This window comes from Fusarium venenatum (genome assembly GCF_020744135.1).
Source record: "Fusarium venenatum strain MPI-CAGE-CH-0201 chromosome Unknown EDB82scaffold_1, whole genome shotgun sequence".
In the NCBI taxonomy this organism is placed as follows: Eukaryota; Fungi; Ascomycota; class Sordariomycetes; order Hypocreales; family Nectriaceae; genus Fusarium; species Fusarium venenatum.
The window spans coordinates 4,716,808-4,734,552 of NW_027072129.1; the positions used below are offsets into that span (position 1 = coordinate 4,716,808).

The 17,745-nt window shown below is 49.1% G+C and overlaps 9 protein-coding genes across 9 annotated transcripts; 4 read left to right on the forward strand and 5 right to left on the reverse strand.

Moving 5' to 3' along the window:
• Nucleotides 1–1,640: 1,640 nt before the first annotated feature.
• Nucleotides 1,641–3,760, forward strand: EDB82DRAFT_486522 (uncharacterized protein). Its single transcript, XM_025730694.2, has 2 exons — nt 1,641–1,843; nt 1,891–3,760. The coding sequence occupies exon 2, from the start codon at nt 2,103–2,105 to the stop codon at nt 3,414–3,416; it is 1,314 nt and encodes a 437-aa protein (XP_025589794.2). The 5' UTR covers nt 1,641–1,843; nt 1,891–2,102; the 3' UTR covers nt 3,417–3,760.
• On the reverse strand, nt 3,741–5,260 carry EDB82DRAFT_532652 (uncharacterized protein). Its single transcript, XM_025730693.2, has 2 exons — nt 4,703–5,260; nt 3,741–4,587 (listed from the first exon to the last, which is right to left on the reverse strand). Exons 1-2 carry the CDS (start codon nt 4,950–4,952, stop codon nt 3,971–3,973), a joined length of 867 nt encoding a protein of 288 aa, XP_025589793.1. The 5' UTR covers nt 4,953–5,260; the 3' UTR covers nt 3,741–3,970.
• A 1,209-nt stretch (nt 5,261–6,469) lies between these two features.
• EDB82DRAFT_46122 (glycosyl hydrolase family 61-domain-containing protein) lies at nt 6,470–7,849 on the forward strand. The gene has a single exon (XM_025730692.2). It carries the CDS (start codon nt 6,790–6,792, stop codon nt 7,810–7,812), a length of 1,023 nt encoding a protein of 340 aa, XP_025589792.1. The 5' UTR covers nt 6,470–6,789; the 3' UTR covers nt 7,813–7,849.
• Nucleotides 7,850–8,389: 540 nt separating this feature from the next.
• On the reverse strand, nt 8,390–8,905 carry EDB82DRAFT_471082 (uncharacterized protein; the record flags this gene model as incomplete). Its single annotated transcript, XM_025730691.1, has 1 exon — nt 8,390–8,905. The coding sequence occupies one exon, from the start codon at nt 8,903–8,905 to the stop codon at nt 8,390–8,392; it is 516 nt and encodes a 171-aa protein (XP_025589791.1).
• A 547-nt stretch (nt 8,906–9,452) lies between these two features.
• Nucleotides 9,453–11,233, forward strand: EDB82DRAFT_571325 (uncharacterized protein). The gene is made up of 2 exons (XM_025730690.2): nt 9,453–9,874; nt 9,927–11,233. Exons 1-2 carry the CDS (start codon nt 9,517–9,519, stop codon nt 10,883–10,885), a joined length of 1,317 nt encoding a protein of 438 aa, XP_025589790.1. The 5' UTR covers nt 9,453–9,516; the 3' UTR covers nt 10,886–11,233.
• Nucleotides 11,234–11,740: 507 nt separating this feature from the next.
• Nucleotides 11,741–12,411, reverse strand: EDB82DRAFT_486530 (uncharacterized protein; the record flags this gene model as incomplete). The annotated part of the gene is made up of 2 exons (XM_065608282.1): nt 11,947–12,411; nt 11,741–11,886 (listed from the first exon to the last, which is right to left on the reverse strand). Coding segments are annotated over exons 1-2 (271 nt in total), but the record flags the coding sequence as incomplete, so codon positions are not given.
• A 378-nt stretch (nt 12,412–12,789) lies between these two features.
• Nucleotides 12,790–14,323, forward strand: EDB82DRAFT_550686 (nucleophile aminohydrolase; the record flags this gene model as incomplete). Its single annotated transcript, XM_025730688.2, has 2 exons — nt 12,790–13,809; nt 13,861–14,323. The coding sequence occupies 2 exons, from the start codon at nt 12,790–12,792 to the stop codon at nt 13,864–13,866; spliced, it is 1,026 nt and encodes a 341-aa protein (XP_025589788.2). The 3' UTR covers nt 13,867–14,323.
• On the reverse strand, nt 14,033–15,121 carry EDB82DRAFT_46142 (uncharacterized protein). Its single transcript, XM_025730686.2, has 2 exons — nt 14,741–15,121; nt 14,033–14,691 (listed from the first exon to the last, which is right to left on the reverse strand). Exons 1-2 carry the CDS (start codon nt 14,981–14,983, stop codon nt 14,350–14,352), a joined length of 585 nt encoding a protein of 194 aa, XP_025589787.1. The 5' UTR covers nt 14,984–15,121; the 3' UTR covers nt 14,033–14,349.
• Nucleotides 15,122–15,735: 614 nt separating this feature from the next.
• On the reverse strand, nt 15,736–17,744 carry EDB82DRAFT_46244 (GPI transamidase component PIG-T). Its single transcript, XM_025730685.2, has 2 exons — nt 16,837–17,744; nt 15,736–16,791 (listed from the first exon to the last, which is right to left on the reverse strand). Exons 1-2 carry the CDS (start codon nt 17,597–17,599, stop codon nt 15,806–15,808), a joined length of 1,749 nt encoding a protein of 582 aa, XP_025589786.1. The 5' UTR covers nt 17,600–17,744; the 3' UTR covers nt 15,736–15,805.
• Nucleotide 17,745: the final 1 nt, after the last annotated feature.

The window sequence follows — 17,745 nt, forward strand, 5'->3', positions numbered from 1 at the left end:
AGGCCATCAAGATGGGCATGGGAATAAAGATGTGCACTACCCATGAGGCGGAGCGGTTGAGTCCGCGTCTGGCTTGCACAGATTATTCGTCGAGGTTTTAGAGATGGCTCGCCAGTTTGTCCTTTCGTTCTTTCTGGTTTCGGCCTTGTATCCGTCTGGAGTTCCTGCTGGACCTTGCCGGCCGAAGCCTGTGTCCTCTTATGCTGTTCCGAGCGTTGCGACGAGTGAGGTCTCTACAGATATTACCGGCCTGACGTCTTCTATTGAGAGCTTGACTGTCGAAGTCTCAGCAAGCGCTTCGACGGGCATCTTAACTGACCGTGGGGAGACCGATGCGGCGCAAACGACTGGTACCTTGTCGCTGAGTCTACCTGCCAGTCTTGCTACGACTACGACTACAGACGGGGAGACTACTGCTGTGGCGACTGGCCCTGCTACAGATACCTTCAGCTTTACGACAGACTCTAGCACGGTTGCTTCCTATTCTGCGTCCTCTGGCTTCATATCAGGCTCTGTCGCTACGGATTCTGCCAGTTACACAACCAGTGGTGCCACAACAGATGCCAAAACCGACACCGCCAGCGACGCCACAACCGATGTTTCTGTCTTCAACACAGGTTCTGTCACCACAGCCTCGACTTATGCGACCAGCGATGCTGGGACTGATGTCTCTGGCCTCCCCACAGGCTCTGCCACTCAAGATGTCTCGACTTACACGACCAGTGAAGCTACGACAGATGCCAACACTGACGACATCGGTGATGCTACTACTGATGCCTCTAGCTTCACTACGGGTACTACCACCACAGATGCGCCGACTGATGTTTCCAGTGATGCTACAACTGGTGCTTCCAGTCTCACTACGGACTCTAGCACCACAGGTGCCTCAACCTACACTATCAGCGAGTCCGGAATTGGCACCACCACGAGCCCTGTTACTGTTACTACCACCTCAGCCAATTACTGTAAGCCTCTTACGCCCGAGCATGTACTCCTATTAACTAATATTCTCCAGGCAGCAACGATGAATGGCAGAACGATGCTCTCATTGCCTCTTTTAAGGCCACAAGGACCTATGCGATAGATGTCTGCGCCACTGCTATCGAACCCGTCACCACTGTCGCAGCCACAGGATCGTCAGAGACTACCGAGTCCGAGATCGTTGTCGTCACAGAGGATTTTGCCGATAAGACCAGGATTGTTATTCATGCGCCGTCTACCAACTTTGTCGCTGGACCTGACAGGACTGTCACTGCTGTCCGTCGCGACGGAATTATCGAGATTATTGAGCCAAAAACTATCTACGACACCGTCGCCCGCACGACTATCGAGCTCCCAACTGCTTTCGAAACAGTTTTCACTACTGATGTTGAATACATCGGCAGTACCAGCGTGGACACTATCTACGATGTCGTCGATACGCAAACGACGTTGGTGGTTACGGACACGACCGAGATCACAACCGCTACTTCTACAGACGTGGTCACCGAGACTATCACCAGTATTGAGAGCATCCCTACTACGTCTACCGAGTACGTAGTCACCGGCACAACCATCAAGTTTGCCCCGGGAATGACTATCCACGTGACCAACTCTCGTACATTCGTCGTTTACTCGGTTCCATCTACTCGAAGGCATGTTTTGTACACGACTACCAATTACCGCACTTCTGCCTGGACGACCGTCACTGTTCAGTCAACATACACTGACTATACCACCGCCCCTACGGAGACTGTCGATGTTACTACTGCGACGAACACGGTAGACGAGACAATTGTCACGAGCACTGACACTGACTTTGCTACGAGTACTGTCACAACTAATGAGTGGACCACAGAGACTTGTAAGCCTGGTCAATTGATCCTTTAAGCACAGACTAACATTCCACAGCCGTCTCTACTTCAACTAGCACCAAGCTTCTCCCTCCAAAGTACACTCAGCACGAGTTCACTTGGCTGCAGAACAAAAAACGAGCCATCGCCAGCGCTGCTCTTAAGGTCCGCGTCGCTCTGCCCGACAGCCTCGAAGAACAATGGATCAACGAGTATGGTGAACCTCATTTCCATAGTGCCTGTTCATGTTTTCTTCCCTTCTCTCCCCACATGAGGACCGTCTACGCGTCCGCAGAACTTGAGACGATCATCGAGAAGTCCACCACCATTGACAAGATCTATGGCGACACCGTCACGCTGACCATTACCACGGCCGCAACCGTCACTACCCACAAGACCTTGACGGAGACCACTGTCATAGATGGGACCACCTCTATCGAGACGCGCACCGTCCATGAGGATATCACCCAGACTGTCTTGTCCACGCCCACAGCTCAATCCCTCATCACAAAGGTTGTGGTCAATGATGATGTGAAGCAAGTCACCAAGGAGATCGCTGTCATTGACACAATCACTCTGTATGGTATCGCTACTGGATACACATGGATGGAAGTTACCCGCACGCAGGACATCTACGATCTTCGCAGCAAACTATTCCCAGTTGTTCAGACCATCGACATTGCCGAGACGTCTACCTCTACTCTCCCAACTACCATTGTTGAGACTACCGTAGACGTAACCTCTACTGCGCTGTCCACTGCCGATGAGACTGTCTACGATGCGTTTACCAGCATTGTTCCCGTCGCTGTCACTGATGTGAAGCAGTTCACATATACAAAGACCATTTTCACCGATGCGACATCGGTCTACTCAGTTGAGGCTACCAACACTGTTGGTACAATTGCGACAACAACGCTGACTACCTTCACTACCGTCACCAATGGAGTCACATCCACAATCACCACAATTCTGTCCACCGACGTGACTGTCACAGCTCAAGCGATCGCAACAGAGACATGCGCCATGCCCATCAAGGACGGCGATTTCGAGTACGAGCCCGGCACCAGCCCTTGGTACGCATCCTACAAATCCAAGTACGATTGGGACAAGATTTGGCTTGACAATGCCCACGGAAAGGTTCTCCAGACGAAGCAGCTTTACAACAACACCAACTTCATCTTGTGGCAGGACATCCAGTCATGCAAGGGCGTGACTTTCAGTTGCGACTACCAGTTCTGGATCGACAAGTACTACTACGTCAAGGGCGACAAGAAACCCGGCAAGGGTAAAAACGACAACAGCGACTCGGCATACTACTGGTGGACGCCTTACATCTGGACGTTCTGGAACGATAATCCTAACACAATTGGAGAGCGGTGGCCCAGAAATACGGGCGAGGCTGGAAGGTGGATGGATGCCAACATCAAGTTTCAGACTACTGGCAAAGTTGACACGCTGTGGATTTACTCTGCAAGTCCACAGTGGCCGTGGGAAGGCGACAACTTTCTCATGCTGGATAACTACAAGTGCAAACCGATTGCATTCAAGGGACCGAATGGGCCTGTTGGGGGGTTCCGTTCATAGCGACTATCTGGGTAGCATTCTTCAGTACGTTATTACGTATATACATTTTTATCTGAACATTACAGCGAGCGATACTCTTGTTGCCTTCATCTTCACTTCGGCACGTCTGTGGAATTGATAAGCAATGAAACAACAATGTCTATGCTTCAGGGTAGATGTCCAGGTTCGTTCAAGCGCAAAAATTAGCCTACTGCGTTCGTATCTTTTACTTTTAGCGGCCACCTTAACTGATGCCCCAATATGGTGGAACGACAGTCGTGAGGTTCAATTGAGGACGTCACTCCATGTTCAACTTCATGGCTGCAGGAGTAGGAACTGGGCTTTGGTGCGATATGTCATATTAGTCTATATAATTAATTTTAGTTCATCATGTTCTCATGAATTTGAGCCTCTTCCTCTTGTCAATCGCATTCCCACTTTCCTGTCACTACCTGAGATATCTCGCCCTTCCATTTATTATTACTATTATTGATTGTGCTATTATGAAGTTCCAAAGTTCCGTCAAGTCGTTATTTCATCCGCTTAATTCAGGTGATGCACTTCGCTGTCGCATCTCATACAGCTGGTTTATCCTGTTGCGCATCTGCATACTGACTCCGCCGCGACTCTCTGGCATTAGATCGCTCATCATTCCCCTCCCAGCCAGCTTTGATAAGCCAGAACAAGGCCATCAGCGGTGTCGTTAGAAGACTAAGAACAGCACCAAGAATAGCCTTGAAGGCCTGTGGTGTCCAATGATCATCATACCGCCAGTCTCCGCCGTCGCGCTCACCAAGAGTGGTCAGAATGCCAACAGACAAAGGCCAGAGGAGGATGAACCCAGCGACAGCAAAGATGAAGCCCCTCAGCGCTCCCTGCACAATGGTGTTGAACACCGAAGCAGTGTTGGGATCGTTGAGTGGCTGTACCTTTTCGGACTGGTTCTCCGAGTCGCTGGGATCAGAAGGTGGAAGGAAGAAAAGCCATCTCATCCATGGCTGAGACGGCTCGGGTATGAAGCCGACAGGTTGGACGGAGCGCTTGGAGAGGTCGTAGCTGACGAGACCCATCTCGACGAACCAGGTGAGGATGCATTGGATGATGATGGTGACAGCGGCATCACCCGATAACGTGTTTGGTAGTTGAAACAAGCGTATAGGGTTTTTGATGGTGTCTTGGGTGGTGTACATGGCTGTAGACAGGATAGTCAGCTTTTCTGTCTCCTCTCTCATATTGTGTCATATCATGATGATGACCATACCCAAAAGGTAGTGAATGATTGTCAGGTCAGACAGGAATAAACTCACGGTAAGCCAAAGCAAAATTAACGCCGCCGGATAAAAGCATGGCACCCACACCATCAAGGCCAAACACATAAAAGAGCTGATGACCAGTAAAGTTCAAGCTTGGCCTCATTCGCCCCTCCTCTTGTTCCTGTTCCTGCATTTCGTCTGCATCAATCTCAGGGTTGACAAGTTTCATGGACCCCTCCAACCCCTGCTTGGCTTGTTGCAGAACCTGCCCCTGTGTCTCATGTTGCGCCATTAGAGCTGACATGTCGATTTTAGCGTATTCTTCCGTTTATTGTTTCTCCAGATAATAAATCAAGGCAGAGGACAAGTTGGTTGTTCGGATGAATTGAAAAGGCTGAGATTGCGTATGCGAATGCGAAATTTGGGTCGCCAAGCGGTGTAAAAGGGGTCTTGGGAAATTACTGTCCGAAAATTATAGTGGAAGACGGAGAAGAAAAAAAGCACTGTTCAAGAGGAGAAGCTTGGACTGGGTTGACTGACTCACAAGCGAGACTTGACGCCAAAAATCATGAATGATCAGATAGATCTCTACGGTTTTACACGGCTATAGGGTGATTTTCCCTTGAATATTGTTGAGATGATGTTTGTATCGCACCATTCTTCACCGCTTAGTTAAAGGTATAAGGCATCATCACACCATGTTTATATCAATAGTAGTATCAATCGCCGGTTAAAACAATGTTCTGACATCTGATACACGATTGACAGTTTATAGAAACATACATATCAATAAACATTGCATTGCAAAACGTTTGGTAATAGTAGACGCTGAGTGGTCTAGGGTGGTTGTGTCTTCTTTGAGTGGTTCTGGAGACGCTATCTTGATACTTGTAGAGTTTCACTAGCAGATGCAACCCCGATCCAATCGGTCACGTAGGGCGGGTCTTGGAACAAGCAAAGAAGAAACTTTATCTTACTCTTGGTAAAGATTGACGCTAAATCAGGTACAGTAGGCATTTTCGGTCCTGTCATCCGGCTCAAACCCTGGGCAGAGTCTACCGTAATTCCGTAAAGTAGTAGTCCATGTTAATATCAATATGGATAAGGCTTCCCGTCCCATCTCATCCCATCTGGGTACACCTGGATAGATTGAAGCTGTCAGGGGATACGCATGGCCAAGCTGTAAACGTCTCAGGGAGATTGACCCAGGAGTTGACAAAGACAAGGGTGGACCACTTTAACCGGGGGCGGGATCTAACAAGACTTGCGGAAAAATAAGAACCGTTTGAACTTTGGGTCCTTGCTTCTGATGGTTCTTCCGGCGCTAAAGCAGGAACCCACGATATTGTTTTTTCCATCCATCTTTTCTCTTGCTCCCTTGTCTTTAGTTTCAGGTACGGCGGCTCATTCAGAGATGCACGTCCCAAGAGAGGGGGAAAAGGGCCCTTCGCTTGGAAGAAACTGGCAGCTCGCCTGTTTAACTGCTCTAGACATGGTTTGACCGTTGTCAACTGAAGGAACAGCCACCGTATGACATGGTATAGTCATCTTGGCAACCGTCGAGCTTATTTCGACCATTACCAGATCTTGGGGAACAATTTAGACGAATACCTTACTATAGACCACGAATACGGACTATACTCTCGGCTCTCAATCATCAGACTCTGTCACTCGTTGTACATCAACGTCAATCGTTGCATGATCTACTAATATCTCGATCACTTAACCTTCACCACCACGATAACCCTGGTCCCCTGAAACTGGCTGGGCCACGAACAATGCAACCTAGGCGCCAGATCCCTGGTGGCATATCGGCCGAGCATGGTATCCCTGTCTCTGACTTTGTCCAAGGCGGGAAACTACCCCGTACAACCTTGAGGCTCTACCTATTTCGCATCCGTCTCGATTCGATATAAGAAGGACCAGACATCCCGCTTCCAAATCGACTCTCTTCTTCTTCACTCACTCAGTCTCAATACAGCAGTTTCATTCCATTCACTTTGATCTTTGCACATTCTTTTACTCTTCTTTGACAGAAGTAGTTCAATTCATTCTTTCATCACCGCCAGCCGGAATCAACTATCACAACCACTTTCTTTTACCAACAACTTCTTTTTTACACAACCAAACCAACTTTCAAAATGTCTTCTTTCACCACCAAGACCATCCTCGCTGCCCTCGTCGCCGCTGCCGGCGTTCGTGCTCACGGCCACGTCGAGTCCATCACCGTCGGCGGAACTGAGTACGAGGGTCTCAACCCCGGTGCCGCTGCCTACGAGAACCCCCGCAAGGAGCTCGCTGCCTGGTTCGCCACCAACACTGACAACGGCTTCGTTGAGCCCTCTGCCTTCGGTGATGCTGACATCATCTGCCACCGCGGCTCCGAGAACGCCGTCAAGTCCGCCAAGGTCAAGGCCGGTGAGAAGATCACCATCAAGTGGGACACCTGGCCCGAGTCTCACAAGGGTCCCGTCATCGACTACCTCGCTTCTTGCGGTTCTGATGGCTGCGCCAAGGTTGACAAGACCAGCCTCAAGTTCTTCAAGATCGCTGAGGCTGGTATGACCTCTGGTGGTAACTTTGCCTCCGACGACCTTATCGCCGCTGGCAACTCCTGGGAGGTTACCGTCCCTACCTCCATCAAGGCCGGTAACTACGTCCTCCGTCACGAGATCATCGCTCTCCACGCCGCTGGCCAGGAGAACGGTGCCCAGAACTACCCTCAGTGCTTCAACCTCGAGGTTGAGTCTGACGGTACTGCTGAGCCCGAGGGTGTTGCTGGTACCAGCCTTTACACTGCTGATGAGGAGGGTATTGTCTTCGACCTCTACAACAACCCTACCAGCTACCCCATCCCCGGTCCCAAGATGAACATTGCCGGCGGTTCTTCCGGCTCTGCCCCTGCCACTCCCACTACCCCCACCACTGGCTCCGGCTCCGGCTCCGGCTCCGGCTCTGCTCCTTCCAACACCGCTGCTCCCGTTGAGTCTGCTCCCGCCGAGTCCGCTGCCCCTGTTGAGTCTGCTCCCGCTTCCGGTAACGACAACCAGAACAACGGTGGTGCCTCTCCCGTCCAGACTGAGGCTCCCGCTGCTCCCCAGCCCACCAAGACTGGCTGCAAGGCCAAGAAGGCCCGCCGTCACGCTCGTGACATGATGAACTAAGCTCTCCCTTTTTAGAGCTTCAGTTCTCTCTAGCAACGCGCTGAGCGTGGTTGTGTAAAAAACCTTTCAAGGATCATTGTGTCCTGTCCACCCACCTCGACAAATGGGATGAACCTTCAATATTCTGCTGTATATTTGTGACCTCGAGTCCGATTAATAAAATTACTTCGATCACCGCACCTCTGAATCCTCTGACTTGGGAGCACGTTCATGCAATGTACTTGATACTTTTAAAGTGATGTTTTACCTCCATGCACTGAAATGTAATCTGGGGGCGGGACGGGTCTTGATTTGAGTCTAAGAACCTGTGTGTATTTCCAAGACGGGAAGACATAGATTGAGATCTGTTTTTACTATTGAAGTGCGTTCATAAGTGAAATATTAATTTGATTGATGAACATCAACGGACGACCACCACTTGTTAAAACCCATCACAAAAAATACGGTCGACTTGATTCCAAGTCTTCCTCACATTCCAGCTCCCAAAACAAGACATGCTTCAACCAAAGACGTCTCTCATCGCTTATCTTTGTTAGTCTATCACCAGGAAAATCGAGAAGGGGTGCCCTTACTTACTTCAGCTGGACACTCCACGTAGCATCAAGAGACATAGACATTCCCATTGTAGGCGAATCATGTCATGAAAGAGTCGCACCTCTTGAACAGTGTCGTGGTTAACCTCAAAAACATATCCACTCTTGATTTTCTTTCCGTCTCTGAGCCAGCCTGCCATGTGCCCATCCCCATTTTTGGGCGCGGGAGCCTCGTACTGTTGAGGGGCTGGGGCGATTGGGATGCCGGATCGGTCCGGCGGTCGCATGGGCGTCTTTAGAAATTCATTGGAACGAATAATGTGTTTATCAATAAGATAAACCAATTCATCAGGTCGAAGAAACAGGCGTGAGCGTCTGTCAAGCTGAAATTGCTTTGGGTTGGCCACAATGACAGCCGTCTCGTGTTGTGTTAATTCGTAAGTAGGTGCCATCCAATAAATCTTCTCGAGGACTTTTTTCGCCCTCTGTGTGATGGTTGACTCGTTGTCGTCCTTTAGGACGGAGGCAGCCTTCTCTTTGCCGTACCGATAGCGGGCCATCTTGACGATTTGTGGTTGTTGTAAAAATGAAGTTGCCGACTCTTGTGATTGCAGGTTTTAGAGCGAAAGATATTGAGCTTGGTATAGTTGGATTAGCTGACCAAGCGTGCTTGCATCTATAAACGCGGTGACTGGCAGCTGGCAGCCAGCTGGCAAATAGTGACAGCTATTTTATCCCGTCGGATAGATACATTATGTTGCGCAAAGGTCCTTGATATGTGCACACTCTTCTTTGGAGTCTCGAATATAGATACAATCTGCTACTCGCAGCCAATGATAAATTAGTTTACATTAAGAGCACAAACGTGATAAAGCTGGCCTAGTAACTGCAAACCTTGTGGAACAGCTTTGCTGACGTACACGATGTTAATTCAAATAAAATATTGTTTACTACCTTGTAGTTAAACCCAAACATCACCTCGCTTGTGTTACTTACTTGTTAGCCAGTGAATCAGAGCTCTAGGTAACAAAGAAGCGGGGTTAAACTTTGGAAGATCTTATTAACTTTCTCCTCGACTCTCAAATAATGATTTAAACCCAGACATTTCCTATTAGAAGCAACTCAACTCTTACACCTTACTCATCCTTCCACGCTGCGTCCTCCTAACAACATGGCTCCACCTCCGCCTCCAGCTGTGGAAATCAGCAGGCCTATGAATCGTGATGCGGATCGTTCAGTTCCGATCCATCCGCCTCCAACCCGTTCAGTTCCGTGTTGTTCATTCCCGGTCGCTTGTCTTCAAGAGACCAAACTCGGAGACCGATATGATTCTGCCAGGAAAATCGAGAAGGCCATCCGGAGAATACAGCCTGGGTTCCGTATCCGAGTTGAACATTTTGCCGCCATTCTGCTGGTTGAACAAGAAGATCTCCAGCATGAGGACGAGGGGGGTCACCTTTCACACGAGAGGTGCAACCCTTGGCAACTGAAACGTCGACTGGAAAAAATCTCGCCATTTTGCAAGCATTGTAAGAATATCCAAATCACAACTTGAGTAAGATTAACTGATCAGAATTATAGATATGCTTCACCTTGACCCAAGAAACTTGGATCTAAAGCACTGGGTTCACGCCAAACCTGTGCCGCTGGTATCACAGCCCCTACTAAGCCCCGAAATGAGCTACGACGAGATTCAGTTGTCGACGCACTACCGTGCATCTTTCAGAACTCAAACGACTATCGACGAAGTTCCTAAGAATATCGCTCAGCGGGGAGAGAGGGAGTGCAGAGAGCGCGATGGATATAAATGTGTTATAACAGGAAGATCTAGCCCTCGTGTATTTTGGCTGATTCCCAAGGGGTTTAATGATACCAAAAACAACAATAACGCAACCGGCAATTTTGAAGCAGGATGCGTCTACTTAACCAAGATCGACCTTCTAGACGATATTCACAGTGCGACTGAGCTCGGCAAGACCCATAAAGTCTGGAACATGCTCTGCGTTGATCCAGCTATTTACGATACTCTTGCACAGGGTCTGTGTGCATTCAAGTACATAGGTATAGAAGAACTTCGTGACGGACACTGTCAGGTGCAGTTGAAGTTCTTTTGGATGCCTAAGCTACCTCCACGATTTGGCCAAATTATGGATCTTAATGCAATCATGAAATTCAATCCCAAAGACAACGCACAAGGCTTCATAAGCTTCCAAAACATCGAAAGAGGAAAGGATATCTCTGCCGACCTTACGATGTTTAAGAACTCCGGCTGCCCTATGCCGGATCGAATTGACAAGCGAGAGGCCATATCGACTCCACCACTTTTGTCAGGCAAAGACGTCAATATAAAGATGCCAAAACGAGAGTCGAGACTGTTTAAAACGGTAATCGAGATACATTGGGCTTGTGTTACATTCACAGCTCTTTGTGGTGGCGCTGGACGTGCCTGGTACTTAATTGGCATGAATCAGGCAGATGGCTCTCTTCAGCCGAGATGGGAGCAATACAAAGAGGATAAACACACGGGTCTCACAGATTAATCACCCAGCCGAGAAATTCCAGAACGATGGCTCAACCATCCAGTTTGTAGCTTTGGGCTTTCTTTGATTTTTATTTCACCATTGGGTTTCTGTATTTCGACCATGGATTTGTCACCTGGAATTATATGTTTGTTGTTTGCGACTGAAGCTACCTGCAAATACGTTGCCTGTGACTTTTCTAGAACTGACACTGCTTCACAACGTTTGTGGTGACTGAGTTGGTAGAATTCCTCAAGTTTAGGTGGCTGTTGCTTTGACGACGCTCAAATGTAGCAGCGAAGAATATGCTATTACAGCTTGCCAGACGGCAGCCAGCTGCCATTCCAGTGGGTTTACAGATCGAGGCCGGCACACTCGTAAATGCCAACCCCTCTGTCAAGGTGAACATCTTTCGCCCATTCACTCGCTCGTTTCTCGATTCTTTCTTCATCAGTTAACGTCAACATCAGGTAAAGTCAGCTGTCTACCATTTCTACCCTCCCAGTATCCCCGTCCGCAACGATCATCTAGCTGCCCATCTCGGGTCTATTACTACCTCCCCTTGACGTCTTTCTTTTCCCCCTTCTCGCGGTCTTTCTGTCGCCCTACGACTATGACTTCGAGTGTTAATAAGTGCTGACGTATCTGTTTAGTTACACGTTTATTTTTATTCCTTCTTATAAAAGGAAATAACCATGTCTTCTGTACGTACTGACCCCAAAACACCATATCAATATTCCTCCTCCTGACTTATGCTAGTCTGGCAATCCCAAGACCCTCGGGAACACAACCAGTGAGGCTGGGGACAAGTCTGGGGCCTCAGCCTCAGGCAATAAGACCCCTCGAAAACGTCGGGTTTTCTGTACATACTGCAAAAAGGCCAATCATACCGAGGATGTCTGTCGCAACAAGCGTAAGTTCGTTTTACTTGCCCTACCTATATCAGAGATACTAACACCTTGTAGCTAGCACCTACTTCACTGTGGTGTCCGGCGGTTCCAAGGAGTTCCCACCGGGAACAACTGTCTGTGTGGTAAGCTCTTTCCTGGGTATTAGTGACTTCAGTTGCGGCAAATACTGACTGTGTTGAATCAACAGAGTGATGGTGGCGTTGCTCGAGCCGTTCCCGTGAAGGAGAAGAAAAAGAAGAAGGAGAAGAAGAAGGAGAAGAAGAAGGAGAAGAAGAAGGAGAAGAGGAACAGGAGGAAGGAGAAGAATGAGGAGGAGGAGGAAGACGAGAAGAAAGAGGAAAAGGAAGAGGCAGATGATGAGTTTGCGGCCCTCATAAGGGCCATGGAGGAATTTCATTTAAATGAATAGACTAGACTATATATCTAGTCAGACAGCACCCATCAATGGCTTTAGCCTCTAAACTCTAGTGTATCGACATAAACGACCGAAAGTGATGTTCTGGGTACTATAAATTGATGTACTAATTTCATCTTTCACTGCTAGCAGCCACTTTTTGATACTCTGTCGATGACATATCATTTCAGTCTAATTCCGTTACTGTTATGACTGGCATACTTCTGCTTCGTGTATTGTCTAGTAGGGAGAGAAAAGGAATGATGCATTGGAATGAGGGGTTGGAATAAACACTCGTATCAATTTTAATCACGCGTCAATGAATCCCTGTCATCACCAACACGCTTGAATGACTGGTCAACGGCTGCCGTAATTTATGTCTTACAGCGTTTAACTTTGACAATTCTGTATCACGTTCCTCGACTACCGAGACCATAAGAGACAAAATTAGTCCATCACTTTGAACCCTGTTTCTGGTTTTCTTTTTGGCACTCCTAATAACTACTACCAAGTCGGCACGACGCTTACCAGAAACCGTCGGTTTCGGAAGGTCGTATAAGATACGCCACTCCGTCCTTCAAATTTACCCTTCAACATCCTCATCAACAACTCTTCCAAAAATGACTCCCGTCTCCCTAGTATTAGGAATACTCTCATTCTCGGCTTTTGCCCAAGCGGGTAATTCGCCAGGTCTTCCCTTTGTCATTAACACTTGGGGAGGCGACTTCACTGCTGCCACAGACGCTGCATTCAATTCCCTACAGAAATCCAAGACGTCGGCAATTGATGCCGTTGAAGTTGGTGGCCTAACATGCGAACGCAACCAGTGCGATGGTAGTGTCGGCTATGGAGGTTCTCCCGACGAAAACTGTGAGACTACGCTTGATGCAATGATCATGGATGGAGATACCATGAACACTGGCGCTGTGGCAGCCCTGCGACGGGTCAAGGATGCTATTTCCGTAGCGCGACATGTTCTCGAGTATACCAGTCATTCGCTCCTTGCAGGTGATCAGGCTACCCAGTTCGCCATCGAGAACGGCTTCAAAACGACGAATCTCACGACAAAAGCGTCTGCCAAGAAGTGCAAGGAGTGGAAGGCCAGTAAATGCCAGCCCAACTACCGCCTCAGCGTTAGTCCCAATCCCGAACACTTCTGCGGCCCGTACCGTCCTCTGGCAAAGAACAAGCAGACCCAGCAAAAAACCCAATCTTCACACGATACTCTTTCTCTCATTGCCATAACCAAGGACGGAAGTCTAGCCGCAGGAACAACCACAAATGGTGCGTCACACAAGATCCCCGGCCGAGTCGGCGACGGTCCCATCGTAGGAAGCGGCTCTTACGCCGATAGTTCACTTGGAGGCTGCGGTGCAACAGGCGACGGCGACATCATGCTCCGATTCCTACCCTGCTACCAAGCGCTCGACAGCTTGAGTCGAGGTCTATCCCCCAAAGAAGCAGCCGAAGATGCAGTTCTGCGCATGGTTCGCAAATACTCTGATCTGAAGAGTGGCATTGTCGTGGTTGATCGGTACGGAAACCATGGCGCTGCTGCGAGTGGTTGGGACTTCACCTACAGCTACAAAGGAGGCAAGATGAAGAACACAAAGGTGGTCAAGGTAAAGCCGATGCAGGAGGTACGTGTTGAATTGAGGCGGTCATGATGGACATGGCTGACACACGTCTAGGTCTGATCGATGCGTCTATCGGTGTAGGGTCTTTGTGTTTGCATTTCTCGTCGGCAAGCGTGTGCGTTACTTCCAAGCTCGATCACGTAACAAGGAATACGGAGTTGAGATCCCCAATCTCATGTCTGCATTGGTCAGTCTATGTTGTTTTGTAATAACAAAGTCATATTCTTGCAATCCCGATGGCTTCTGTACTTTGATGTGCCTGATGGGTATGGCGACCGACCTGGATTGGGTGAAGGACATTACGCTGGTGGTATACGATTTACCCCATTGATATACGGACCACAAGTCTTGTCACGCTATATGATAACTCAGTGAAACTTAAGATTGAGAAACAACTTTGAGATCTTGTTTAATTGCAAAGAAATGAACCTCCAAAAGGCTGTCAACCACAATTGCCCCGAAACAAAGCAAACATATCCCTCCTTTGAACTCCCAATCACATCGTTACTGACCCTGCACATCCATCCTTGTATACCACATGACTCACGTATAAGCCCAAGCCGCAAACTTGTCTCCCGCAGTCTGGATCTCAATACCCTCGACCTTCAAACATCCCTTTCCTTTGAACAAGCCTGTGGTCGCCTTGAGGACCGCTTCATTACTGATAGGCACGTTTCTTGCTGTCGGACAAGCCCAGAGCCCCGGGCTGTCGTTCTCTGGCGACCACATGAGTATCGTGACAGGCATCTTGCAATCCGAGACGACGTGCGCGGGACGAAAACCACCCATTTGAGAACCTGGTGGACGAAGAGCCGAGTGCGGGGAAGGATACGAGATTATGCCGTCGGACGCGACAAAGATGAATTGGCCACCCGGAACTGCAGCCTACTACCATCAGTGGAGGCGAATTAAAGGTGAAGAGAGAGCAACTCACTGCGAGGCCCGTCATGTTTGCATTGACTTGTGTAGACTTTCCATCGGGACACTCGGTCGCATTATCAAGACCACAAAAAGTACTGGGTTGCGAAGCACCGATGATGAAGGCCCTGTTCCGAGCGTTGATGACACGGGCGTGGATCTGAGGAGCCTTTGGTGCGAAGACAGTGAGAGTGTAGTAGGCGTCTACCACGGCGAAAGCTATGAAGAGGAGGAGGAGGGCGAGCGGATTCGGGTTCATGGTTGCGAGTGCCCGTTAGGTTTTGACATGAATCTTGAATCGACCAAAGTTGAGGAAGTGTCGTTGAATTGATGGTATTTAGTTGCATGGGAAAGTTTGTGATCGATGTTTGTTTAGTTTAGACGTGACAAGCTGTTAAGGAAGGAACGGGGGAAGGAGGCTGCAAGCCTTTTCTACTCGATGCCTGAACACCTCAGTATCGTGGTTATATCTCGTACAGTTGCCTCGAAAGAGAGAAAAATGGCCACAAAATGATATAAATAACTATTTGTTCGATCAACTTCAGCTCGTTCCGGCATGGTGCTATTATTACAGTGAAAGTGCCGTGGTACTGGGAACATCGCCGTCCCGAACAAGTTCTTATACTTTCAGTAACACCAGGCGCCATGGCAGCCGCTACAGTCCTGGAAGAGCAAGTAAAACAGTGAAACATGGTATGGCAATTGTTCGCAGCATATCGCGCACCATTAATTCTTAAAACGCCTCCAGCCATGTTGCCAGAGGACTCTGGGCACAAGTGCGCTGGTCCGCGTCATATCGAACCCTAGTGCACTTCATCCAGAGATGCGATAAGCTCGTGCCAGTGTTCCCTAGATCAAATCACGCGGTCCGATTATATCTAGGAGTACGGTGCAGGGCCGTTACATGTAACGTTCAGTGGATGGCGAGGCCGAGAGCACGATGCATCACTTCGACCCTAACTGGACGACGAGAGCCCATGTAATTGGATCCTGAGACCCTAGTCCAGCTGAAAATCAGTATGACGGTGTTGGACATGCTTGTGTATTATAGGATGTCAAGGAAATAATTCATACATCATATCTATTGCTTCCCAACATTTCCCTTTAATCTATGGATAAGTCCCATAATCTTGGCCTTCAAGGCCATCCCTTGCGCCTCATCAGCGCCGACAAATCTTCTGACGAGGATGTTGTACAACCCTCCAAAAGCAAGGGCGATCGCCGTTGATGTAAAGATGATAACGTTGTACGGCATGCTGAAATCTGGCGTGGGAAGGTACAGAAGAAGCGTTGTAGTGCGGATGTTAAGGACCTTCGGCTCAAGCGTGGTGATGACTGCGGCAGCGACATCAAAGCCGCGATTGGCATCAGGAGGATATTCGGTATATCGTAGGATGGACTTCTCGAAATCGTATGTCAGAAAGACGGTGCAATGCGGAGGAATGCGTATGCGAAGTTCGAGCTGTGTACCTCGCGCGCGGTCGAGAGCAGGGCGGTAGTAGATCTCCTTGATCAGATCGGACGAGTTTGACAAGGGAGCATCAGCGATACGGGCCGAGAGGGTGTGAAGGTAAATGCGCATGAACCAGGGTAGCGACTCCATGTAGACGAACTCAACATCGGTGTCGCTGGGGTTGCTCAAGATAGCTTGTACACCACCGTGTTCCTGGCCATGACCGTTGAAACTGCGATCAGCGTAGAGAAGAGGCGTTTCGGGCTTGTTCAAGATCTTGTCCTCATCTTGTGACTCAGGCTTGACGAGCATGAGAGCTAGTTCAGAATTGGCATCAAGATTATAGCATCGAGAGTTTCCATCCTCAGACCTGATCTCGCGGGCACCCTCGGTTGTGTAGATGTCGCGGGATCGGGGGATCTGTATGCAGACGGGAGGGATATCGGGGTCGGTCAATGGGCATGTTCCTTTAATGGATCGACCAAATACTTGAGATAAACTCCAGTCTTGGCCATCGAGGCTGTCGGCGGGGAAGCAAGTGTTATCGGAGTGGTACGATTTGGAGGTATCGCAGAGAAGCTCGTGAGCAGGAGGGGGTCTTGGGATAGGATTGTCTAATGATTGTTAAAAGAGTCATCGGGCAGGTTAAATAAACATACTTTGAGGTCTCTTGGAGCGGTTAATATCGAGAACCATGTCCACAGTCTCCTCCATTTCCAGGAAGCATTCGCCATCCGCATCACACTTGGGTCTGACGTCAATTGCCATGCTCTGATAAGAGGCATCAAAGAGCTTGTGTCCATCCAGTAGCGTTGCAATTCCAGCCTTGCCCTTACATGGCAGTAACTTGAGGAAAGGTGTCAAGTTTTCGGTGCATACGACTTCATGTGGTAAGACGCCATGGAGAAGTCTTGTGTTGGCCAACGAGGAATTGGAGTGGTGGCCATCGGGCTGGAAGGACATGACGGGTCGAATCGTTCGGGTCTCGTCGATAAAGTTCAGACTGGCACAGAATAGTCCAGACAGAGCGTTTGTCAGAATCAACCACTTCTCATCAGCTTCGGCATCAGTTTCAGCATCCAACCAGGCCCACAGCTCAACACCAGTGCCTCCCTCGCGTGTCCCATCCCAAGGCCTAGCACCCCACGATTGAGCGTCCCATCGTCCTAGTGTGAATCGAAGATGTAATTCCCTCGTACCGGCGTATTGTAAGATCTGGGCGAGTGATCGTGGAAAGAGTCGAAAGTTGTGCGCTTCAAAGTCGGCGATCGAAGTATTGGCTCGGAAGTTGAAGCTCGCTAGAAGCTGGGACAGGGGTAAAGGTCGAAGCGTTAATTGTTCGTGATAGCCCGATGTCGCGGCCGAAGTTAGTGCCAAGCCATTTGTGATGGCTAGAAGAAGATAGGCCAGAAATCGGCGCATCGTGAAAAGGGTTAAAGAAGGTGGAAGTCGTTCAGGACTTCACATCGCACCTTTGCCCTTGGGAAATCGACATGGAGTCGTAGCTTGGAGAGCTCCAGTTGCGACGTGGAAGGTTCAATGTAATAAGCGGTGATAAGAGGCAGAAA